This window comes from Vulpes vulpes, chromosome 3 (assembly GCF_048418805.1).
Source record: "Vulpes vulpes isolate BD-2025 chromosome 3, VulVul3, whole genome shotgun sequence".
Lineage (NCBI taxonomy): Eukaryota > Metazoa > Chordata > Mammalia > Carnivora > Canidae > Vulpes > Vulpes vulpes.
This window is the reverse complement of record NC_132782.1, coordinates 54,989,524-55,016,090: the sequence shown is the minus strand read 5'-3', so window position 1 is coordinate 55,016,090 and position 26,567 is coordinate 54,989,524. Positions and strand designations below refer to the sequence as shown.

Sequence of the window (26,567 nt, the reverse complement as noted above, 5' to 3'; positions counted from 1 at the left end):
GCGTCTCTGCCTTTCGCTCTCTGTGTCTTTCATGAATAAATAAATAAGTAAAATCTTAAAAAAAATTGTTACTAATTTTGAGCAGGTAGGCGGGCTCAAGGGGATGGGGTAGTCTCAGCTTACTACTGGATGCGAGGAGGACCTCTCTATCTCCTAGTCCTTCAGATCCCATTTTTAGCCAGAGTTTAAGAGGGGAGGCCAAAGAGCACTGTGCACTTCTATGTCCAGGTAATAGTTCCTCTAAGTACTCTCAGCTCCAGTCACTGCTAAGGCCAAAGAGCTGAGAGGGAAGGAGGGAGAATGGGGGTTGGGGGGAAGGGGAGAGAGAAAGCCAGGTGGCTTCCGCTTGCTTTCAAATTAGACCACTGAGAGCAAGAAAGAGGCAGGTTTCAGGCACTTGGTAAACTGAAAGCAAACTTCTTTATTGTACACAGTACAGAATATAACGCAGCTTGGCAGGATGCATACGGCCCTGCGCAGGGGAAAGTATTTCAAATCAACTGGCAGGTTAAAGCCTTTCTGCACTGTAGACTTTCCACACTCTGGAAAAGAAGCAAAAATAAAACAAAACAAAACAAATAAAAAAAAAAAAAAAACCAAAACCATCCGGGAGGTGCATGAGTCCAATGGGAATGCAACGGTGATGCGCCATCCTGTGTCCCGTACCAGCACAGGCCCCGTGGTTACAGCAGGGGAAGGGGGAGCTCAGGCTACAGAGGGTTATTTTCAAACTTGCTAAGACAGCATAAATCCATCAAAAAAAGAAAACCCAAACCAGGATAAGAAAGAAAAAAACAAATCCTATACAGCATTTACAACAAATAAATCTCTAGCCAGCTGGGGGTAAAATATGCATCTATATATAGACTATGTGTAGGTTAGAGAGCTATAAATATGGTCGGGAAAGAGTCCTTTGATTAGAGTACAATGCTAATTAAGGCCCAAGCTAGAGGTTCAATACCTTGGCGGGCTAATTAGCTTCCAATAGAGGAAAACCTCATGTTTTCATAGCTATAAAACGCACCCCTCAGCCCTATGAACCTCTTCGCAGATGTGCCGCTGCTGGTCAAAGGGGGGGTGCTGGTGAAGACTGTAACGCACCCCCCTTGAGAGGCAAACAATCAAAGCAGGTTTCTTCCCCTCACCGGGTCAGCACTGTCTTGTGCACATGAAGACCAGCAGTCAGGGTTAACTTGCCAAGTGCTGCGGGGAGCACGGAATCCTATCAGCAGAGCAATCCTATCAGCAGAGTGGGCAGCAAGGCATTACCACTTCTAAGAACTTCTCAACTTTGAGGCCAACTTTCACATAGCTTTAGCTGGGTGGTTTAAAACTTTTCTGATATAATACAGTAATCATAGTAAACTTTTTTTTTTTTTTTAAGGTGGCAGGAAACTCAAATGCTAGCACTGTTTTACCTGTCAGTCAGTGTCACATGTACATCTCAAACCCTATTGAATCATATGCAGGGTTGAAAGTCCAAGAATTGAAGAAAAAAAAAAAAAGAAAACAAAACAAATGGATGAAATGGAAATTGTCATCGGTCATGCCCGGGGAGAAATCCCCAGGGTTCCCGCCAGGTGGCCAGGTTTCGAATGGACATGACATGTATTATGTACATATGCTTTCCAGAGAGGGCATGTTAGAAAACACGGGGAACTATACACATAGAATCTAAGTGGTGTGTCCGGGCTGCCCTGCACACCTCAAAAATGTACAACTCAGGTGCAAATGTTCCATCAGGCTGTCTGGTGCAGAAAGCACAAAGCAGGCAATAGAATGGGCTTGTGCACGGCTAAGGGGGCGCCCCCAGCAAAGCCCCTTTCAAGCTGCAGCGTCATCAGTCGGCACTGCCCTGCTTAGGACGCAGTGCACAGTTACCAAAAGGTTTGTTTTTTTTTTTTGCTTTAAATACCAAAACTACAAAAATCAGTTTATAAACTGGTTTTCCAAAACAACCACCAAAACAAAACAATCCCCCGAATCAAAGCAAAACAAAATACTGTCAAAAGTGTAAATCACCCTTCTAAAATGAAAGCCGTCCACACACACAGCCGTGTGACTGGGAAGAGAAAGGGGGCTTGTTCTACTTGGTGACCACATGGCTAGAAGGTTCCCAAGAGTCGCAACGGTTTAGTATTTGAGAACCATGGAGTGGGGAACAGCTGTTCTGACTTTCCCCCCTTCTTTCTAGACCGAGGGGAAACATTGCAGCTCGAGCTAGAAGAGCTCTCCCAATTTGAAGATAGACTTTTTAACCCTTCATGGTCTGAGCCTTCCCAGCTTCTTAGCCTACTGTTCTATGGGTCTGTCATTTCTGTTTCAATAAATTGTGCAAATCAGAGCCCTTCTATGTAAAGGCAATTAGTAGTCCACGATCAATGCAGATTGTCACACACTCTGTCCTGGTTTGTGGGCACTACCCTGAACAAGGTATTGCTTTGCATATAGTGTCCATGGGAAGGAGGCTCCACTGCAATCTCTTCCCAGAAACCTTGTCAGGATCAGAGCCGAGGCACCAGCCTTTTGGTGGTTTCTCTGCCCCTTCCCTGTTCCCACTCCCCAGCCAAGGTATCTGTCTTTGAGGGTGCCAATCCAGAGACGGCTTGGGTTCTCCAGATAATACTCAAAGGGCAAGCTTTAGGAACAGCCAAAAACACAAACAAAACCACTGCCCTCGTTTGCCTGAATGGGAACTGCTAGCTCTAGGGTTTGGCCGCTCAGCCACTCGGGAACTTAGTAAGCAAAGCCCTCGGCGTAGGGGAGGCTGCCGCAGCGGTCCAGGTCCAGGAGGTAAGCCGGGTTGTCTTCAAAGTGGGTCAGGGGCAGGGTATCCTCCTCGGTGAGGTGACACTCGGACTCTGCTTTCAGGAACGGACGCTGGTTGTCAGGGAAGGCCATGGAGAAGAGGGCATCCGGGTCACACACAAACTTATAGACGTATCGCTCCCCAGCCACCTGGGAGAGAAAAACACACCTTCTCAGGCCCAGCTGGAACAGGGTATGGAGGGGGACGGCGGAGGAACCAAGGGAAGGATAACCAGGTGTTTGTCCTTCATCAAGGTCTCAAGGAGCCAGGGACCAAAGGAGGCTCATTAGCAGCTGATTGTCCAAATCACTGAGATTTATTCTGATAAGTCCTGGGGGCTTGTTATCTGCCGAGTGTTTTGTTGACACCACAGCTCAGCAGTTGAAGATATCTGAATTTCAAATTCACACTAGATAGGCTCACCTACTTATTTGTTTACTTAGGTTCTTTTAGAGGAAAATTCTCATTGTGTTATACTCACAGCTTAGAAAGGTTATGCTGAGGCCAGTGCTTGGTGTGAACAGGGAGGATTGAAAAGTGAAAGGCCGAAAGACCATGTTTTCAGTTACCTCCAAGGTTCACAGTCTTCACAGTATGGCTTTGTTATTTTGGAGGGTTAGGAATTTGACCAGAGAGCTTCTGTGGAAATTTAAATGTGTTCCAAAGCCAAAGAGAATTGCTTTTTTGGCTTACCTGGGGTTTTAAATTATGCATTCTATCGTTCTGTTACACCGAAGAACTGCTAACTACTTTTTTTTTTTAAATTTTTATTTATTTATGATAGTCACAGAGAGAGAGAGAGAGAGGGGCAGAGACATAGGCAGAGGGAGAAGCAGGCTCCATGCACCGGGAGCCCGACATGGGATTCGATCCCGGGTCTCCAGGATCGCGCCCTGGGCCAAAGGCAGGCGCCAAACTGCTGCGCCACCCAGGGATCCCGCTAACTACCTTTTTATGAATTTTCTGCATTATAGTATTTATTAGAACCCAAAGTTCTTGATTCTAAGGCCTCATGATGTGGTTGATGAGCCATCCAGGTCAACGGGGTCACCCATTCTCTGCTGGTTGTTTATCATCAGTGCAAGAGGACAACTATCACTGATAATCAAACCTGATAAAGTGCTTTGCCTGGGTAATACAAAGGGGCAAGGGAAGGCCGCTAAAATTACTGATAAAATGAACATTTTAGGCTTAAAATTCAAAAGGCTGAGTTTAACCCTACCCTTTGGTCATTCTTTTTTTTTTTTTTTAAAGATTTTATTTATTTATTCATGAGAATACACAGAGAGAGAGACACAGAGACAGAGACACAGGCAGAGGGAGAAGCAGGCTCCATTCAGGGAGCCTAACGTGGGACTCGATCCCGGGTCTCCAGGATGACACCCTGGGCCAAAGGCGGCGCTAAACTGCTGAGCCACCCGGGCTGCCCCCTTCGGTCATTCTGTTGGGATTCTAAAATCTCTTTGTAATTGCAGAAATACGGCTTTGTTTCCAAATCTTGGCTTTAAAAAAATCTGTTGCTACAGTGGCAACTTGATGTACACAACCAATCAACCCTATTTGGTTTTTTTAAGCTACAGATTTACACTGAATTTCTGACACCCCACCCCTAAAGCCAGTATGCATACGTAGAAGAGTGAGGCAGAAGGGCACAGTGGAAATAATATGAGATCAGGGGCCAGTAATGGATGGATTCCCAACCTGGTTCAGTCACTAAAACGGAGGATAAGGGACTACATACAGCTTTCCTATCTCTCTCCCCATACGGGCACACTATCATTCACCTTTAATTAGTTTTCTTTTACTCATGGGTCATGTAATATATGTAACAACAATCCCTCACATTGGATAGCACATTATTATCTCTGGAACATTTTCACATATTTTATCCTGTGAAATTACAGGATAGCAGGGTTTTTTGTTTTTTAATCTCCACTTTTACTGGGAATAGAAGCTTTGGAAGGTTAATACAAAGCATCCAACTAATAAGTGGGAATGTTAGGATCTGAACGCATCCAAGCCTCATTTTTGTGCCTTCCTGTACTCTTTGCCTGTTTTGTTCTCAGAAATAAAGTTCTTTTTTACTTCCTTAAACAACTGAAGTCCCTAGTCATAGGGACAACTCACTGCTAGAAGTTCAAGTTATTGTATCTTGGTCAAATTCCCTCAGAATGGATCTGGAGTTGGGAACAGCAAAGGAGTAACAGCTCTTCTTCCTGAATTTTAGGATTCCACTCGACAGTATTAACACTAAAAGGGGTGTGTGTGTGTGTGTGTGTGTGTGTGTGTGTACGCACGTGCATGAAGTTTGGGGAAAAATGGAAAGTGATTGCTAATGGATTTGGGGTTTCTTTCTGGGGTGATAAAATGTTTTAAAATGGATCGTGGTGATGGTTGCACAACTCTGTGAATAAATTAAAAAACCACTGAATTGGGCAGCCAGGGTGGCTCAGCAGTTGAGTGCCGCCAGGGTGTGATCCTGGAGACCTGGGATCAAGTCCCACGTCGGGCTCCCTGCATGGAGCCTGCTCCTTCTTCTGCCTGTATCTCTGCTTCTCTCTCTGTGTCTCTCATGAATAAATAAATAAAATCTTTAAAAAAACAAACACTGAATTGTACACTTTACAAAAAGGAGAAATCGAGTGACTGCCCATTTTAGATTATCTATCAACTCTGTGCCAAGCACTGAAGTCAAACCCTCAGCTCTACACCAAAGGAGCTTACTACACTCCTGTGGGGGATGCTGACAAGTAATGAGTAATTTACAGTACAGAGAGACGGGCCGTGATAGAGATGTGCGCAGGTGCTACTGGAAGCAGGAAAAGAGACCCAGCCTCAGGACTTCAGATTCTTGGGAGTGATGAGATGATTGTCTGGCCAGGTAATGAAGGCATTAAGAATGTTCTAGTTTTTAAATAGGATGATAGTTTAATAGGTGGTTTTTTTTTTTCATTTCCTAATATGCTTGATAACTTATATACATGTGGTATATATTCTTTGGTAAACAAATACATTAATTAAGAGAAGATGGCCTTGTCAATGAAAGCAGTCAAGTCTGAGTGAGGAAACAGGAATTAGATGATGGTGTCCAGAGTGAGAATAGCCTTACAGTCTTATGAACCACCAGAAAGTCTATAAAACTTTATCTTTACTTCTTTATCCAGAGGATCGTGGCAAGCTGTTTAATATTTTTTAAGGTGGTGAGAGGAATATAGGGTCACATTACCATCTGCTATGGGAAATATAAGTCTGGTCTCTGCATAGGCAAGTTCTCAGCGGCAATGGCCATATTGCTTCTGCCAAGTGCATCCTATCGGCCACCACCCAGACTGCCTAAATGTGTAAATGCTAGAACGTGGGTAATAGCACGGCATAAAATACGGTGGCTAAGAAAGATGAACCAATGATTAACCATTCCCATCTTCTGCTTATCCACAGGATTTTCAGGTTGTGGTCTCTCACCATGCATCCCAATGAGGATTTTGTACTGGCTTCCTCAAAATCTGCTCTACCCTTTATTCTGCAAAAAATGACCCGGTGCTAGGTGATTCTGCTGCCATTTTACAAACCTTGGGTTTTTAAACTTGAGTTCCAGTCTTTTCTATAGGTTTTTTTTTTTTAAAGATTTTATTTATTTATTCATGAGAGAGAGAGAGAGAGGGAGAGGCAGAGACACAGGCATAGGGAGAAGCAGGCTCCATACAGGGAGCCCGATGTGGGACTTGATCACGGGACTCCTAGGATCACGCCCTGAGCCAAAGGCAGGCGCTCAACTGCTGAGCTACCCAAGCATCCCTCTATAGGTTCTTAAAGAGAAATAGGATTGCCTTACTCCTCTAACACTATTGAGAGTATTAAATCAAGGTATTTAAAAATCTAGGCATTTTGACAACTAAAGACTTCAACTCAGCTCTTATGGGAGTAGAGGCCTTCAAGTTGATTCCTTCACATATTCCTTTATAGATATAATTGTTGGCTTATGTTTCTGGGCATTTTTGTAATCAGAGGCAACTTAAGTAAAGCAGAGTTCCTAATTTTCCTACAGTATGTTCCATGTGCAAGCTCTGTAGTTTGTGTACCCAAGAGCATTAAAAGTCGTCTTTATATCTCATTTGACTCTCAAGTTTGTGCTCCCAGGATTTTTTCCTACCCCAGAATCACTTATGAGACTCACATTTTCTCCCAGCCACTCTAAACAGTCATATAAGAGAAGCCCTTGACATTTTCCTTGAAAGTGGTCAGAGTGGCCCAGTAACTGCTCACCTTCTGCATGATGCCCTTTTCATAGTAATAGCGTAGAGAACGGCTAAGCTTGTCATAGTTCATGGCTGGCCGGTTCTTCTGGATGCCCCAACGCCGAGCAACCTAAAGAGATAAGAAGCAGAGAGCAATGGAAACTCCTTCCCTGGGCCTAGTGGTTTTCTCCCAATCCCAGGAGAGCGAGTTCTGTAATCTGACTGCTTTGGTCAATGGTCCACTTCCCTGACCTGGATGCAAAAGTACTTGATTCCCTCAAGACCAAACATTCAACAAAGGTGATGATTCAGTCACAACCACTAAGAGAGGTGAGATCTAGAAGGCGAAGAATCCTAGCACTTTAAGATTACAGAGGGCTTGGCTAATGTCCTAGAGGAAGCAGGCTCTCTACTGTTTCTCCACATATGAATTATTGACCAATACCCATAGACCATTAACATGTTGCCATTAAGTGCTATGGTTTCTGTAGCAGTCAATAAGGAATAATTAGAATGGTCATTCCTGAAACATTAGAAACACACTAGTGAGTTGCTAATGGGCCAGCAGAGCAAAAGTTCAATTCTAATAAGATTGGCGAGGGGCTGGGAGCTGTTTACTTACTGCAGCTCATGGAGTAAGGGGGAACCGGATCATTCCAGCCCACTGCCATCCAACCCCCCCGCTCCCAGCAGACTTGCAGAATGGACATTAAAACATGCAGCACCATTATCCACTTAATGAAAAATTAACAGGGCTTCCCAAACAGTTCTGAAGTGCATTATATCCAACCCAGTCCACCTGAGGTGCAGTGATGGGGAGATGTAATTGGAGCTTTGGGCAAAGAAGCCATATAGCAAGAAAACTTCCTAGTGGAGTTTACCCAATTGTCAGGATAGCCAAGCAATTTCTGTCCTCAAGCATCTCAACATCCAAATCCTACTTATAAGGATGACTGTCCATGCAGGAGGGGAGTAACTCTAGAAATGTGAGCCTCCTCAGAGGTCTTTAAATGTATGTAAACTAGGGGTCATGTATTGAATATTTTAGGTCACTTCTGGAACTTAAAAAAAAAATCAAAATAATTATATTCCTTTGATCTTTAAAAAAACAGATGTTAACATGGAATGGGAAATAGGGAGACTGAAAATGGGAAAGAGGATCATAAAAAAGCATTTCACTTGAAGTATTTCCTTAAAGCATTTGGGCAGAATGAAAGCAACATCTTCTGAAATCAGGATTCTAAAATGACCTTTAAAAAATACCAGAAATGATCTGATAAGCAAGGAAGAATGCGTCTGTCCTAATTACATTAGAATAATTCAATAGCTATGATTCCTCCCTGCCTTGCAACGGACCATGTGAAAGTTAAGTTTCCATTCGTTTGCCTTGGGCCCCAACAGCATGCACCATGTCCCCGGCTCTCCTTTCTCCACACTGCACCCATTCAAATCTCTCTTCGAAATAGTCAAAAAGGCACAATTAACCAAAAATACATCCCTTGGTTGGTGAAGATAAACATTTTAAACCAACAGAAGCAGTGGTGAAAGGGAGACCTGCTAAGCCAATACTCCTACCCTGTTCACAAGAAATGACACTATGAAGCTGTCCTTGAACTGCTGTGAGCCTCCTGCAAGTGATGTAGGGACTCTGAAAGCAAGCCCGGCCTCGTCGTCTTACTATATTCAGTGGTGGAAATCAATTCTGGAATATTTTTCCACTTTAGCCTTGACCTCTCTTTGCTGTTACTTGCATATGCAATAGCTTGCTGGAGAGAGGTTCTGTATCTGCACCGGCTTCCAAGCAGCTCTGGTAGCCATAGTTACTGACTCATCCTCTTGGGCCAGGGCCCTGTGATTCAGTAGCCCTCCCCAGGGCTGCTCCGTCTACAGTAATGCATGATGCGGCACAACTGCAAGCTGCTGGAAATTAGGGCTGCCCCATTTCTGGGGGGAGGGGAGCAGGCTATAGCTTGTTAGCAGCTCTTTCACTTTCCCATTTGTTACTTTGAAAACAGGCATCTTGAGGACAGAGGCTGAAAGAGTTAAAAAAACTCACATTTCTTTTCCTCCCTTTTCAAGACAGAGCAAGCCACAGCATGGGGAGCGGCTCTTTCTAGCAGCCCATCCTTTTAAACCTCCCCATGGCATCAGTTATCTGCCACATGTTCAACAAACAACCCTACCCCCCAAAATATTCATTAATGCAGATTCACAGTTAAAATGGCTCCAGATTAAAGCCGAGTCAGTCATAATTGAGAGGGTGCTAAGCTGGATGACTATCAAAAGACATTTGATTAGGGGGCCTGCCAAAACGCAGTTCTAAAACCACAATTTCCATGCACAGTGTAATGGATATTATGGATAATTACCCAGAGTGCACTACTCAGCCACACAGCTGCCTACAATTACGTCCCAAACAGCTTCCTCCTCCGCTTCACCCTTCAAGCTCCCCCCATGACAACGTCTTACAGCTTTCTCGAGGAGTTGGTATCTTCCTGACTTTAACAAAGAGTGGGGAGGGCAAAGTTATACAACCAGTAGGGAGAGAGCTCAACCAACGCCTCACGTCCCAAGGCCAAAGTGCGCACGTGGAACAGAAGCAGTCCTGGAATATCCGAGAATGGAACCCTCAGAGTTGGCAGCATGCTGGGGGTATTTCAAGGTAGGGTGGAAAGAAGTCCTTCCTGGAAAAACGAAGCTGTCCAGTCAACCCAGGGAGGTGCAAAGCCACCACAGGCCTTACATGTGATTCGGCCCCTTGGCATTTAGGAGCACTTTGGATTAATATTAGTTTCTCTATTAAGTACGAAGGCAGGGGCCCTTTACCATCTGTTCATCATTGTCTTTACCGCTGGTAGGAGAGCAGAAGATTCAATAACAGCTTTACAGAGGGTCATAACCAGGTTTACCTGCAGCTGCACAGCCTGTGCTTAGGCCTGAGGCAGTGGCAATAAAGTAATAAAAGCTCCTATTTGTGAAATGAGATAAATCAATAAGGACGGCCCACATGACAGACTTGCATGCAGAAAGCCTCAGTGAGTCTAGGCAACCTTTCTTCAAGCCTCGTATCAACCAGACCATGTTATGAGGAAAACAATGTGGGGTGGCTGGCTCCCCGGTACAGCTCCATTTCCCCATGACTTGGCCCAGGAGAAACCTTCAAAAAACACAATAGTACCAAACTCTGGCTTTGAAGGGAGCCCAGTCTTAGCGGAAACTGTTTACGATAGGACATGTCTACACACTTTCAATTTGACGAAGGGAATGAGACAAGGAATACCATGTATCTTCTTTTATAACTGCCTGTAGTGGAACCTTCCTTTATCCTCCTACCAGCTGGGATTCTTTAGAAATTTCCAATTCACATAGTCTCCTTTTCTCATCTTAACTTTCAGACTATTTTCTTCTTCCAAGCCAAGTGCCAAATGGCTACTTTCTGCTGTTAATCCCCACACCAACTTATCCCCTTGGTATGCTGAGGCACATCCTGGAGTTAATCGAATATCTAAAACCATACTTCTTGCTCAAATGCCTTCCAAGAGGTCTTTTCCCATTTCATTTACATCCAACCCAAAGATACCTTTTGCTTTGCTGATTTAATATAGAATGCCTAGGTATACAGTACCAAAAGAAGCATACCTCAGATTTTTAGGCAGTTTTTTTTTTCCATTTATAATCTCTCTAGATTCTAAATCAAACAAATTTAAAATCAATGCCTTTGGAATATGCCAAACTGAGAACATGATTTAATTTATTTTGTTATCTAATATTCTAATATTTCTCCATTGAAGAGAAAATATGTCTGTCTGTAGGCCTTTCTATCAATAGCTCTGGGCAAAAAAACAGTGTTTCTTTTCTATTAAAATAATGAAGGTTTGGGCCACCTCTCAACCATTGTGATGCCACGATACACCTAAAAAAAACCTAAGCTCCTAAGATTGACCCCCTTCTGATCATTTTATTTCTTTAGGTTAGAGCCACTTGAAATATACAGTGGGGTAGTTGCATCTTATATTACCAAAATGTCATATAATATGTTCACGTAGCCTCAAATAGATCCTGTGACACATGAGGCCCGACACCAAAACAAGTTGGTATCACCGAAACAACCCTTGAAAAAGACTTTCCAACACGGAAAACAGATGCTGTCTGGATATAAGTCTTCATGGCCTCACTCTTTAGATTTTGCAGATGTGTTACTAAAACTTTTTCTACAGTGGAGAACCCTGCCTGTCCCCGGATTGTAAATTGTCCTATTAATAGGAAGAGAACTGCCAAGCCCATTGGCCAGGCCAGAATCTGAATGAGAAGGAAGAGCATATTTAACACAGTAAAAAGCCTCAATGGAGGGGTAAACAAACGTAGACATCATCATCCTCGTCCAGTCAAATCTCATCCAAGCCCAGCACCAGTGCTTACCTCCTCAGGTTCTATCAGCTTAAACTCCATGCCACGGCCCGTCCAGGCAATGAAGTGGGCATTGGCTGGGTCATCCAGCAGAGTAACCAGGAACTGCCACAGCTGAAGAGAACCTCGCCTCTGGTAAGGGGGCCCCTCCCGATACATGGTGGGCTCTTGCTTGACTTTGCCTATTTGGGATGAGGATATACATAGAATACGTGAGCATTAAGTTTCTTGGGCAATTTGGGCACGAAGGTATTGTTAATGCCAGCTTGGCATGAAAAAGCCTGAGGTGCTCTAACATCTCTGATACTTCAGCTTAGCAACAAACTAGGGGGTGGGGGGGCTACTTACCTTCCAGTCTCTCAGGAACAACACAAGTGTCATCAAAGTACAACCGGGGATCTTTTTCATATGAAAAACCTGAAGGAAAATTTAAAAAGACCATGTTGTTTGACAAATTCTACTGTATTCTACTCAAACTCTGGTTTTAAGGACTAAAATGGAATTCTACTATTCCAAGTCCTAAGCCCTACTAATTGCAGTATGTATGCTCAGACTGAATTTGGGGGACTTCAAAGGGACTTAAGTGTTCGTGCTCTGATGCCAGTCAGAGAAGCATCGATTCCTGCTATTTGAGCTAAGACTGCAGGGAAGCGCTGAGTCACCAGTAAGTTCCCTCACATCTTGTAGGAGGTCTGGATAGGTCAGTGTTGCTGTGACTAAGCTTTTATATCTGAAAAGACATCTCATCTATTTCAGCAGGCCTAGCCAGGAGGATTTGGTTGATCTGTACATAGTCTTGCCATTTTCCTTTTAGCAAATATTAATTTCAACCTTTCATAGGGCTTGTCGAGGCTCCCCGTGTATCTCATTCAATTATGAAGGAGCCTGGAGAGTAGACAGTGTTGCCGAAGTGAGTAAAGACTTGGGCCTGTGGGGGATTGTGACCAGCAATAAATTTAAAAGCAAGTTGGAAGTATTATCACCAGACATAATGGAAGAAATCTGAAAAGACTTCCCTGCAATAAAAAGTATTTATTGTTAGAGACAACAGAACAGAGGTCAAAAAAGACAGGGTGGGGGGCACCTGGGTAACTCAGCGGTTGAGTGTCTGCATTTGGCTCAGGTAGTGATCTAAGGGCCTGGGATCAAATCCCGCATCAGGCTCCCCGCAGAAAGCCTGCTTCTCCCTCTGCCCATGTCTCTGCTTTTCTGTGTGTCTTTCATGAATAAATAAATAAAATCTTTAAAAAAGGGGTGGGGGACAGATGGGCTCAATATGCATAAGCAGAAATGAAAGAAAGGGAGGACCTAAAGTGAAACAGGTCAAGGAGAAGGAGGGCTGGCTGGCACTCTCAGTCCATAGACCCTTATTGTACGTTTGGTGCTGACTATTGAGTCATGTCACCAGGGACCCTGGCGAGATCTGCGGTGCCAATCAAAGCCAGCTAACAGGCTTGCTGGGGACCACATCCGACCCCACGGCCGAGCCCGTTTCTCAGGTGTGCAAGGGCCAGCGCCTGCGCCCCTGACAGCACACCCCTCTGCAGAGAGCCCCGGCTGCTCCTGCGTGCCCATCCCTGTGCTCACCCACGTGCCCATCCACCTGGCTGTGCAGTACAGGGGTGCACTCAAGTGCCAGGGGTGCGGCGGGGGCAGGCCAGGAGACTGGCTACTCTGCAATGAAGGACTAGCAGGAGATTGTGGGAGGGATTTGCTAGGACTTGAAAAGTCCATGAATAAAGATGCCAAGAGATAATCTGCTGCTCTTTTTTTCACAACCAGCCAAGATCACGTTCTTTTTGGCAGGGCCAGCGCTGTTTTTAAAAGGCCCTGGGACTGGGAAAGTACTACCTGACTGGGATTATTTTGAGGTTTATATTATTCATTTTTGTTTTCTCAGCCCCAGGCACTATATCTCTGTCTGCTTAATGATATCAAAGGGAATATATTTTATTGACATTTATTTATTATTTAATCCAATAAATATTTATGCCAGGCACAGTGCTAGAAGGAGGTAGATAATGAGAATAGTGACTCGGTGCTTGTTCTCATGGAGCTTATAACCCAACTGGCAGAGACAGACAGACAATAAAGTAGGGAAAGAAAAGTGAGACCCGGGATGGTGGGGGCATCACAGTGTGGGCCATGAAGCCAGACTGATACACTTGGAATTGCTGCGTGCCCTCTCTGCACCCCAGCTTCCTCATTCGCAGACAGAGGAAGATACCAACTATGAGAACTAGTTGTGTGAGAATATTATGAGTTAATATATATTCTGTTACATTGATCTGTTTATCTCCACACCTCAGTGTTAAGTAAATGTACATAAATGTACAATAAATAATAGTTTAAAAATTATGATAGTAATTGTACATTGTGATAAATAACTATTTAGAAAGTAATTGTAGGGGCACCTGGGTGGCTCAGTTGGTTAAGTATCCAACTCTTGATTTCGGCTCAGGTCACAATCTCAGGTTAAGATTCTCTTTCTCCCTCTGTCCCTCCCCCAAAAAGAAATTAACTGGATAATGTGAGAGCTTTATCTTATATAGTCCTGGTCATAGATTCTATATTCCTTGAGGATAAGGACCATGTCCCGAATATCTTAGTATCCTTATACCGTCTTGTACATAAGTGCTCAATGAATATTTGAATAATTATGAAAGAATCTCCATTAAAAAAAAGATTTAAGAACACAATGTTAGCTTTGTAAGTCAGGATTCAGTGACTTCTATGATAAATCTATTTTTCAATCTGGTACTAGGAAACTGACTTTTATGACAAACTGTTATACTTTATATTATCAACAAGAATTACATAATCCCTCATGTTTCATGTGTTGTATTTTTTTGTTTGTTTGTTTGTTTGTTTTTGCCTTGGCTGTCAGGAAGTTATAATTTTCCTGACTTTCCAAGTGGATTTTGATACTCCAGTGGTGTTTTAACGGCCTTATTATAAAGTCGTTATAAGTAAATGTCTTCAGAGTTTACATGTCTGTCAAATGTGCCATGTGATTTTTAGCACTGTTCTTCCTCTGGACACAGATGCTACATTCACAGTACAGAGGGGAAAAATGTAAGTTGGGATGAAATTCTAGGTTTGGCTTTTAAACCAATCAGATGAGGGCCTGCCTATGAGTATCGTTTTGGTGTATCTGTGGTTTTTGGTCACTGCCACACGAGGTTCTCTAAAACATCTGCAAGGTACTGTTGGCTTAAGTGAAATTTAAGTCAGTTGAATTAGCCCTAGCAGTTACATCGGTTGTGGCCACAACCATCCCACCACTCAAAGGCGGCAGGAAGGAAGAACCTATTTGAGGAGCCAAGTGGAAATGAAAGATTCACACGCTGTGCAGAGATTCCAGGTGAACGCTAAGGCAGGACGGCTATCTTAGTAATCACAGATGCCAATCAGAAACACTTGTTTCACTAACTGGCATCCGTGGTCAAGCCTATAGAAGGAGGAAGGAGAAGCCACATCACGGCAATTTAGAGCAATTAAGAATGCAGGTCTCTTTGAAACTAGCTTCTCAGATGTGTGTGGGGTCGGGGAGAGGAATGGGAAAGAGTAGGGGGAAAACACAAACTCGCCAGATATTCTGTGTATAGTAAGCAGCCCAATGCTTTACTAAAAATATTTCCTTTAAGAGCATGCTCCTTTCTAAATGTTGTAATTATGCAAAAATGTTTTCCTCCCTCTCTTCCCCCACTCCCTCCCAGTTTGCCTGCTGCACACATCAATTGCTGCCGCAGAAACATTTGGGAACCTGGAAGAGAGCCCCACACAGCTGTGCCAATTGATCACAGTCAGAGGTCCGGTAGACAGCCCTTCCTTCCCAGGGCTGGACACACACTCAGAATATTCTTGGGTCCCCAAGATAGCCCCGCTGGATTGCCCCTCTCACCAGGTCAGTGGGAGGCAGCTCCTATACAAATCATGCTTATGAGCCAATCACTTACAGAAAATGAGCCATGCTTCCTAGTACAGTTTTATTAGCTTTTCAATCCTCCTTGGATACACATTAGAATCATCTGGGGATCTTTAAAAAAAACTACAAACACCTAAGCCCCACCCCAGAATTTCTGATTCACTTGTCCTCAGTGAAGCTTGGACACCAAAAATTTTAAAGTTCCCCAGCTGATTCTAATGTGCAGCCAAAGCTGCAACTTATGATACTATGGTAGTTCTCAAACCTAAGCATGCATAGCACCACCTAGAAAGCTTGTTACAACACAGAATGCTGGGTCCCTGGAGGCTCTGATTCAGTAGTATGCATGGGGCGGGGGTCCTGAGAATCTGCATTTTTAACAGATTTCAGGTGAAGCTGATGCCATGGGTTTGGGGAATCACACTGCTCTGGCTATTTAAGGAGAGATATATAGGACAAAAAAACAAGACATGCTTCTGGGGAAAATGTACTAAGAAAAAAAACCCTTCCTTGTTTCAGTGTTCAAAGAAATCCTAAACCTACCATCTCAAGTAGTTACATAGTTCCCAAGTTCTAGTTCAGGCTGATAATATTATATATATACAGCTATATAAACCTCCTTGAATGGAAATGTGGAAATCAGATTGGTTTATTTTTTTTTCTTTCATAATATTCCATGAACTCTTAAAAGTTAGTCATTTCTATTGACAATGATGGTGGTCCTCACTGTGTTCAGGAGTGTGCCTCAAAATAACTGAAGATTATCATCCATTAGCTCTCACTTTGATGACTTAATAAAGGTTTAAACCATCTATGACCCCAAATCTTAGCCTGGAAGCTAAGCAATTTTAAGTCTGCTTAAATATAATTTTTTTAAAAAAGTTACTCACCTTCATGGCTGCTGGAGAAATACCCCCCTCTGATATAGGACGACTGGCAGTTAGGCACTTCTGAAAGACAAACAGACACACCATCAGTAATTTCTGTAGGTCAATCAGCACATCCGTTGAAGTGCAGCCCTGCAGTAAAGCTCCCTAGACCTTCTCCTGCTCCCAGGTCATGTCTTTCTGGTCTTGTCCAGGGAAAGAGGTACCACCCTAATAGGCAACATGGGCAATGCCATCACCCACCATTTGGAAGTAGGACCCCTGACTCCTGATCAAAAGAACTAGGAGGAAAAAAAATGATGCTTCATTCTCATAACTTATTCATTTTAGAAACTGGCTAGCAACAAATCTGGTGAGAGAGTTAATCATAGAAAAATAAAGTGGCTTTCAAGAGGCCAAGCTTGGCCTTCTGTCTCTACTGACTCATGGGCTTTGGGGGTTAGAGTTAGAAGAGGTATGCTTTAGATCTTTCCCAATTTGCTCCCCTTTATAGCAGATGGTCACATCCAGTTCTGCTCCAACAGATGAGGGCCAAAGAGATTAGGGGATTTGAAGTTAGGAAGCCAGGACAAGAGCCAGTGGGGGTGGGGGCAACCTGCCATTTGCAAGTACATTTCCCCACATTGGAAGTGTTGGAATGAAACCCATGCTCAAGTGAGCTCTTCTTCAAGCATCACATTATCGAGGTGTCCATTGAGAGGAAAGCTGGTGAGTTGAGTTTTGCCCATGTGGGACACAAGAATTATAGATATGGTAACATCTGCTAAGGGTCTTGCTTTAAGGGGGAGTAGGGTGGAGTGAAAAATTCATCAGGATGAATTAAAAATGTCAATCCCAAAGGAAAAAATGTTGCTGGTCATGTTTTTTCCTGAGAAAAACACATCAAAGTCTTCAGGAGGAATGCCAGTGGGAATTTTACAAGCTCTCAATACCTATACACTGGTATTTTTTTTTTTAAATCATAGAGCAACAGATGTCTCCCTTCTGTCTACTTCCCAGCCTTTCCCATAACCCATTTCTGCCTGAATTGAGCAATCTATGTATTATCTCCCAGAAGGCCAAGAGTAAACTATATATATCCTATTCTGTTTGCAAAAGTCATTCAAACACATACTGCCCACCCCTCTCCAGAGTCTTCAAGAAAAACACCCATCAAAAAGGCTAAAAACCTACCAACCCCACTCAAATTCCTTGAGTACCAACTGTAAGAAAAGAGTGAAAAAGTTTAATTTCTGAAAGAAGAGGAAAAGAACAGGAGGAAGTGGTTTCTAAAAGTGCAAACTGCAGAATTTCAACTCTCCTTTCCCCTAATGATCTCATTTAACATGCCCAGCCTGTAAGATACATAGTTAGTGAATGAGTGTATGGTGGTGGGGTCTCCAATGACAGTTTAAACTTCTTGATATGTCTATATTTTTAGATGAGAGGTAACCCATAAGCACACAATAGGTGTCCTAACATGTTACCTGTCCCTGTGTATACCAGCAGCATCTGAAGGACACCAGGAACTTTCCCAGATGAAAACACTGCAAGAGGGCAGTGAGTCCCATGAAGCAATCAGCAAGACAGCCTTTTCCTTGGTGGACCCAGCACCCCATAGAGCCACGACATACTAGGTGCTTTCTCAGAATACGATTCATTTCAAAAATAGAAAGAATCCCATCCTATGTGTAGATTTTCTTCCTTATGCTCATATTAGCAGTTTATGAGTCCACTGTATTCAAAAAGCCATAAAGCTAGTGGCAGGACTAAAATGCAGAAATGATATTTCCTATGTCCAGTGACCCTAAGATAATAGATCTTATAAAGGGCATTGCCATAACTGGATCTCTGGGCTTGGACTCAGAGGTGTACTCCCTACCACTTTTGAATGCCTATTCCACTTCCTACCATCGGATGGCTTTTTTGTTTTGTTTTGTATTCAGAATCGCTTCTGAGCCTTTTGGCTAAGATCAAGTGTTGCTTTGTATTCAGTTATACATAAACAAGTCTGCCTTTTTAGCTCCTAAGTTCTTTGAGGGCGACTTTTTATAAAACTATTTCCTAAAGCCCTGCACATAGAAGACAATAATAGCAGACAGATAAACAAGAGAACAAAGAGAGGAACGGCATGATTTTATGCTAACCTGAATCAACGCAGTAATCCCGGGGCTCCTGCTTGATTCCCATTGGTGACTGGAACCCATGTGTTGGGGGGCCTGGCATGCCTGGGACCCCATGTTCATAGAGTGGATCATGGTATTCTTGTTTGAATCCCTGAGGGGGTGGGGGAGCTGCAGGGACAATGGGTTCTGACATTTGCCGGTGGTAATTGGGGCGATTATCTCCAGGAACTCCTGACTGAGGAGGGAAGGGGTGGCAGGGTTCAGACAGTTGTCTCTGAAATCTGTAAGAAGAAAGTAGTTATAATTTTTAACTAAGAACATGATATATGCCTACTCTGATTAAGCACTGGGAATTAGAAATTCAGATAAAGGAAATTATTTGCAAAGCACTTATTAATGTATATTTCTGAACATTTTACCTTCTTCCCAAAATTATATGGCATATTTCAGACCCCTTGAGTCAGGGATGGCAAAAAAAAAAAAAAAAAAAACACCCCAAAGCAACGACATGGTAGCCTCTTATCTCCCATGCATGTTTATTTCATGCAGTCTATCTGTACAGTTGGGTCAGATTATGTGTTTAAATATATAAAACCACTTAGTTGCAAACAGTACTAACAAATACATATGTTTACTAGTTCATTCCTTCTTTGACCTATATATAGAATTAAAATTTAAAAACCAAAAAAGAAAAAAAAAAAATTAAAAACCAAAGTGTACAAATTGGCCAGTTAGAAAATGTAATTAAAAAGTCCCATTCATAATAGCAATCAAAAACATAAAATCTCTAGGAATAATCAGGAAATGTGTAGGCCATAAGAATAAAACCTTAAAACTGTTTTCTGAGGAAAAGAAAGAAAATTTAAGTAAAGAGAAAATATTTAGTACTTAGAAGCTATTGGCTCCCTATTATTCTTTAAAAGCAATGCCTTCCCAATCAACTTGATAAAATGATGCTAAACTTCAAAGTATTAAATAATTTTTGAAAAGAAATTAATGATTAGATATGTACAAATTTTCAAAAACCACAATAATTAATACAGCAATAAAAGAATGAAAGATAGTCAAGGGAATCAAACAGGGAGTCAAAAACTGTCAAGAATATTCTAAAATTTACTACTTGTTAAACTTAGCATTTCAAATTAGTTGGGGGGAGAGTTAGATCCTGTTTTATACCACATGTCAAAATAAATTTCATATAGATTTAAGATTTCAATGTGAAACCTTAATGGTAGAGAAAATAGATGTGGAAACATATAATCTTGGAGTGAGGGAAAACCTTTTTACACATCATACCAGCAGTAAAAAATCATCAAGATAAATATGGATATTTCTCATTATATAAATTCTACAGTTCAAAAGAACACAGGATCAAAACTGAGGAGAACATCTCTAACAGTCAGAATACATTAGAAACAAAACCAAAAAGAAAACAAACTGGGGAAAAATCTCTAACAGGTGTAGCAATGTTAATATTGTTGACATAAGCAGCTTTTAAAAATCACCAGAGAATGAATATCCCAGTAGAAAAAAATGGGTACTGAACATAAATAGGAAAGTCACTGAAGAAGAACTACTAATGATTGTAAACCAACAAGAAGCTCAACTTCATTAGTGATCAAAAAAGTACTGAGAGAAAGGTTTGTCCTGGTTACTTGGAGGACAAACAGGCAGTTAACAAATCTGTGCCTGGCACATAAAAAGCCCTGAAATCATAGGCAGATGAGATCTAGCTACAAGGATGGTCACCAGTGCAAGTCTGCAAAAAGGGAACTGGCTAAGCACATTTATGATAAAGCTATTTAGTTGTAAGCAACAACCAAATATGATATAATACTCAAATATGTAAGAACTTGGAAAGCTGTTTTTGACGTATTGTTAAATAGTTACAAAGAACAACAAATTTTTGCAAAAATAAAGTCTCTATGGAAAAAAAAGTATTTTTGGGATCATGCAAATCTTGGAGAGATCTGCATACCTAAATGTGAATAGTGAATACTGCTTATCTTTGGTTGGTTATGATTTTAGGTGATTTTCTTTGTTTGCTCATCTACAGTTTCATACACATGTACTACTTTATTATTAACTGAGTAGCATTAATATCCTTTAGCTGTTAGAAAAACCCAAAAGTGTACCGACTGCCCTTGATCTGTTGGAAGGGCAGTGTAGTGAAAGGGAAAGCGATAGGGGGCAAATTTTCTTGGCTTCAGTTTCCTCATCTGTACCATGGGAGTAAATTATGAATCAAAATGCTACTGGAAGGGTGAAATAAAATCATGTCTACGAAGCATGGTTTCCATCACACCTGTGAGCACTAACAGACTTCAGGAGGGTGGGTGTAGAAGTCAGAGATGGTAACCCTAAAGGTGAGGTCTCCATCCATGAAATGTGCATAATAAATGTGCATAATCTCTGTGTATAAAGAAGAGCGTTTGTGGATCTATGTCCTCAGGCAGAAAGCAAGAGCTGAGGTTTGGGTTCAAAAATTAAAAATCTACAACTAATTCCAATGGGTTTTTAAAACCCAACAAAAGAAGCCTGTAATATTAAGGTCTTACCTCTAATTTTAGCTCGAATCCTATGAATAGCTTTCATAAAATAATTTGAATTTGATTTGAATCAATCTGTGGCAACAGGTGGCCAACAGATTTCTAGAATATCAAGATTTAAAATCTTTAACTGAAGAGATCTGGATACAGATAAAACATTGTTTAGATCAGGGTTTAGCACTGCACTCACTCTGTGTGAATCTTTACTACCTTACCAAAGGTACTACCGTAAGATCATGTCATGACATGAAGATCCCCAAACAGTTTTCCATACGCTTAGCCTTTTATCCCAGACACCAAAGGCATCCGAATCTGCCTGGCCAATGTATTAAACAAGTTTTACAAACTATATAAGGTTCGGTGGGTTGAGAGCCTTTCACTGTGGCGCTGAATGCATTACAGTGGAACTTCATCAGGAATGCGGATTTTCAAGGTTGCTGTTATTTAAGGAAACCCTTCCATGGTCTTTGAAGAAGTGTAAATTTGAAACCCGGGTTTAGGCTTGACATTTAGAATACAGGCAGCAGCAGCACACTGCAAACCTGAATTTTTGAAGAGAATTCTGAAGAAGTGGGCAGAAAAGAAAGATGAAGATATTCTCAAGGCCTTATTTTTATCAAGAACCAAAGCTTATACTAGAAGGAAGGAACAGTAACAGAGGCACCCATCTTCCACACTCTCTCCTCTCTGCCACCATCTTAGCACCTTCAAAGGTGACCTCCACAAATCACTTCCTTTGATGGCTCTGAGAGGGCGCAGAACTGCTCAGTTCTGTAACCAGAGCCTCTGCAGCTGGCAGGCCCAAGCCTTTCACTTCCTCTCAGCGCCTATCTTCTCACCTTCCAGAATGAAACTCTAGAGTCGGCCTACTGCAGTCCCTTCAGGAAAAGGTACTTCCATCTGGGTACCAGCCAGCAGCTCCTGCCCCTCCCCTAAGCACCACTTTAAGGGTGCGAGGAGCTTAGGGGCCTCGGATCTGCAGAACAGATTCCATACTTGGGAGGGTTCAGCCCTGGTTTGTTTTGAGGGAGTGGCATGGCAGGCAGAGGGGATCCGAAGGGTAAGTCACAAAACCAACATATTGGGAGAAAGGTTCTCTCCGAGCCTGCTGCCGATAATGGCTTTTATTTGCAGAGATTAGTAAAGTAATTCCGTTCTTGTCCTCAAAATACATTCTGTGAACTTTACTCACTGACCTTCATTTGAACCCTCTTCCCCTTTCCGCAATCCTTTTGAAGTATCTAAGAATGTGTTGTATATATAATACAGCTATGACAAAGATGCCTCTTGTTTACTGAGGCAGGCAATCATTTTCAGTGGAGGAGCCGCCTGGTTCCTCACAACCCCCTTCTCTTGCTCACCCCCCCCTTCTCGCTCCCACACCCGTCATCCCAACAGAACTCCTCAGGCCCTAGTGAACTCACAGTTGGTGAGCAAAAGGAGATTTCTGACTATCGAGGGAGCATAAATTCAATAGGTTACGGATTAAGGCTTTTTCGGTACCAGTTTATTTAAAGAACCAGTTATTTATTTATTTGTCAGATTTATATAGCGCCTTTCCTCCCAAGAGCTCACCCACGCTACCAACATTTGGTTTACGTTATGAAAACCGTTAGATGCTTTTTCTGCATTTCCTTTTCGGTTTCTGCTGCCAACACACAGAGTAAACACAATGCTCAGAGGAAGAAAGGAGAAAAGTGTGGATTTGACGAAGGCTACACAGTGACTATGGATGCCAGGTAAAGTAGCCATGGTTCAGAGGCCAGCTGGGAGATGAGATATAAAATCGGCCAAGAAACCACCACCATGCACTTAATATATCCATTTAGGCTAAGAGAAGATAGAACAGGGACACAGCATAGCTGGGTAAGAGGCTGTGGCCATAAAGGAAGAAGATCCTGGGCTGAAATCCAATCTTTACCATTTACTGTCTGTGTGACCTTGGGTGAGTTATGTAACTGCTCTGAGCCTCATTTTCCTTGTGAATAAAGTAAGGACAACCAGGATACCTGTCCAAAGGTTTGTTGTAAAGATTACAAAAGCTAATGCAAGAAATAGGGCCTGGCTGGCTGTTAAGTTCTCAATATATGTTATTTTCAAACACTACCATCAACTGCCCCATCTCCCCTTGACCCACCCCAGAAGGCTAAATTCAGAAGCTAGACAGTAAGGGGAGATCTTAAGGAACCGGGAGAAAACTTTCACACACACATAACAGACTCCACTAGTTGCCTAGCCAATATCCATTCTCCTTTCTCAGAATGAAAATGCTATTTGTATTCACATTTATTTCACACTAATGTTTACTTTCCTGCCATCTACCAAGAGCCAGACACTATTACAAAACCAAACTCAAACACTCCCTAAAAGCACACCACAGAACTCTGAAAAAGCTCTCGGGGCTCTGTGAGTTCTGTTAGCACTGCCTAAACTCAAATGTGGCCCATCCCAACTATGATAAAACACTGATAGATGAGGAACAAAATATGTCCTTTAAGAGACTCGATGTTTGTCTGATTTCCTAACATCAAACAGAGAAGGATGGTGATGGAAATACAAGATATTCTCAGAATAACAGCTGGTGAGAGTGTTAGCTTTATGTGTATAACATTAATATGCCTGATGATACAAAGATTAGGGATAAGGAGAGCTTTACACATTAAAAATATAACCAATGCAGCAACAGAAGTTTCTAAGCTGTGTTATCTGCAACATTTTAGGAAGATTCCTTTATAGAATGAAAGTGTCACAGAAGCTAGCGTTTACTGAATACCTTCTCTGTGCTGGTATGACTTCATCTAATCCACCCAATGATTCCATGTGTTAAGTACCATTCTCCCATTTTCAGATGAAGAAACCAAAACTTAGACAAAGTTAAGTGCCTACCTGAGGTCATACAGATAGGAAGCAGCAAGCTGGGATTCAATCCCAGACCCAACTCTAGAACCTATACTCTTTCTGTGACTGCTTTTAAATACTTTCTTGATGATATTGAAATAAAAATCATATAGTCCAGACAGCTAGAAAACTCCCATATGTTTGGAAATTAAACAATATATTTTTAAAGAACTACAGGATTGAGAGAAAAAAATAGAAAATGCTTAGAACTGAGCTTTGAAATTAAATCAGAACTTTAATTTAAATCAGAACTTGTGGGATGCAGCTAAAGCAGGACTTGGGTACGGAAATCAAATAACTGATTGTCCAAATCAGGACATTTGGGGGAGTAAAAAGGAAAGCTATGAGCAGTAACTTCCATTAGGCACCAAACATAAGTGACCTGGGACAAACTGAGTATCTGGTCACCCCAGCCTTAGGAGAAGTTTAATTTGGTTATATGTTACACTATAAAGAAAAAAAGTGGGAGGCCAGGGTGGCTCAGAGGCTGAGCATCTGACTTTGGCTCAGGGCATGATCTGGAATCCTGGGATCTAGTCCTGCATCAGGCTTCCTGTGTGGAGCCTGCTTCTCCCTCTGCCTGTGTCTCGCCTCTCTCTAAATAAAATATTAAGAAAAAAATAAAGAAAAAAAAAGCTAAAAAAATTAATGCATGAATCATCCAACCAAGGCAGTTAGGAAAAGAAAAACAAACAAAAAAATAAAAATAAAAATAAGTTAAAATTTAAAAAAAAGAAAAAAACAATGAAAGAATGAATAAAAAATTTTAGTAAGAATAGAGAGAAATTAATGAAATAGAAAACACCTAATAGAGAGGATGAGCAAAACCAAAGTTGATTTGTTGAAAAGACAAATGACATTGTCTGCCAAGGACTAACTAGAGATTTTATGGCAATTAATTTTAAAACTCACACAAAATGGAAAAATTCCCAGAAAAAGTAATTTATTAAATTCACTCAACTAAATAGAAATTCAGAGCAAGACCAGAAAAGTGAAGATGCTTAACCGGTAATTAAAAATCTGCCCACAAAGAAAATATCAGGCCCAAATGGTTTTACTGGTAAATTCTTCCAAAAATTCAAGGAATAAATATTTCCAATTTCACATGTATTAATCTAGTATACATAAAAAGGAGGATACCCTCTACTCATTTGATGAGAATAACTTCAATGCTAAAACCCAACAAGGATAATATAAGAAAAAAAATTATACGTTATTAGTTTTTTTCCTATACAGATGCAGACATCCTCAATATATATTAGAATAGAAAGTCCAGGAATGCAAAAAAGGTAACACATAACAAATAAGTTGGGTTTAGTACACAAATACAAGGCTTGTTTCAAATAAACCAGTATAACTCACTACATTAGGAAATGGAAGGAGAAAATTCACTGGATGATGTCAAAAGACACAGAAAAAATATTTGATAAAATTCAATATTCATTCATATTTAAAACTCTGAGTAGGGATGCCTGGGTGGCTCAGTGGTTGAGCGTCTGCCTTTGGCTCAGGGTGTGATTCGATTCCAGGATCCCAAGATCGAGTTCCACGTCAGGCTCCCTGCAGGGCACCTGCTTCTCCCTCTGCCTGTGTCTCTGCCTCTCTCTGTGTGTCTCTCATGAATAAATAAATAAAATCTTAAAAAAAACAACAACAACCTCTGAGTCAACTAGGAATAGAAGGAAATTTCCCTTAGTTTGATAAAAGGTGACAAAACAACTAGGTAAATATGGTGAAATGTTAAAAACAATCCCTCTAAGATTCAAAACTAAAACAACCCATACTCTAACCATTAGAAGTACATTATTCAGTCTGTCAAAGAAGGTTCCATTAAGCATCTCCAAAACTCAGTTTCGGATCCCAAAGTGAATTTGTGCTACCATACATAACATGCTATTAACAGCAGTGCGTGGAGAGGAGATGCGTCAGACACATTCACTTCATTCCAGGCCAGGCTACAAATATGACTCACAGTCAAGTTCTTCCCTCTCTAAAAACTACAAAATCTAAAGGACAAAAATGAACGGCACTTTATTGGGGATGGACTTTATGAGAGGAAGTGGAAACAACAGAAAGCCCTAAGTATATTAAATCTCTTAATCTTTACAGCATCTTTAGGGAATGAATAGTTACCTATCAAATCACATATCCACAAAACTTAAGCTCATTCCTTTAAGCTTTAAAGCTTTACTTATAACCACTGTGGGAGAGAACTTTCCCGAACAGGTTAGGTGATTCGCATAACTGATCCTTTCTTGATGACTCTGGGACATTCTACTCTATCAATTTCAGCAGGATAGCCTATCATAATACTGATGCCCTTGGAGAACATCAAAAAAGCAGGGGATTTTTCCACCAGCCGTACTGTCTTGAATGCCGTCATTTCTTGAGATTTGCTTCTTCATGCTAAGTGAGAGAGCAGTGTATTCCAAAATTTTTACATGATAAATTTCCTAGTGGAGCCTCTTCAGTTGAATTATGGGGACTCTTTCAACTTGAGATGTAATGAGAAATGGTGTAACAAAGGACAAAATCATACCTGGCCAGTACAATACTTATAACACAGGAACATTTTCTAAATTTCCCTCACCCAGCCCATATAGACATCGTAAGCAGCATGATGATAAAACTTTTAAGATTAGGATGGCTGAACGAAAAACACGCCTCCTCTTTAAGGAGCAGCTGGTCTTTAAGGATAAATGGAACATGTCTCAACATGCCAAATTACATGCTTTATTTCCCCCCTCCT

At 41.6% G+C, this 26,567-nt stretch overlaps 1 protein-coding gene across 1 annotated transcript in view; it reads right to left on the bottom strand.

The window, feature by feature from the left end:
- Positions 1 to 401: 401 nt before the first annotated feature.
- ETV5 (ETS variant transcription factor 5) overlaps positions 402 to 26,567 on the bottom strand; it is a 59,740-nt gene continuing 33,574 nt past the window's right edge. Inside the window, exons 8-13 of the mRNA XM_026007322.2 lie at positions 18,393 to 18,652; positions 16,270 to 16,329; positions 11,800 to 11,868; positions 11,464 to 11,633; positions 7,073 to 7,174; positions 402 to 2,958 (exon numbers count right to left, since the gene is read on the bottom strand). Of these exons, the coding sequence (XP_025863107.2) occupies positions 2,737 to 2,958; positions 7,073 to 7,174; positions 11,464 to 11,633; positions 11,800 to 11,868; positions 16,270 to 16,329; positions 18,393 to 18,652 (883 nt within the window). The 3' untranslated portion in view covers positions 402 to 2,736. The remainder of the gene's footprint in view (positions 2,959 to 7,072; positions 7,175 to 11,463; positions 11,634 to 11,799; positions 11,869 to 16,269; positions 16,330 to 18,392; positions 18,653 to 26,567) is intronic.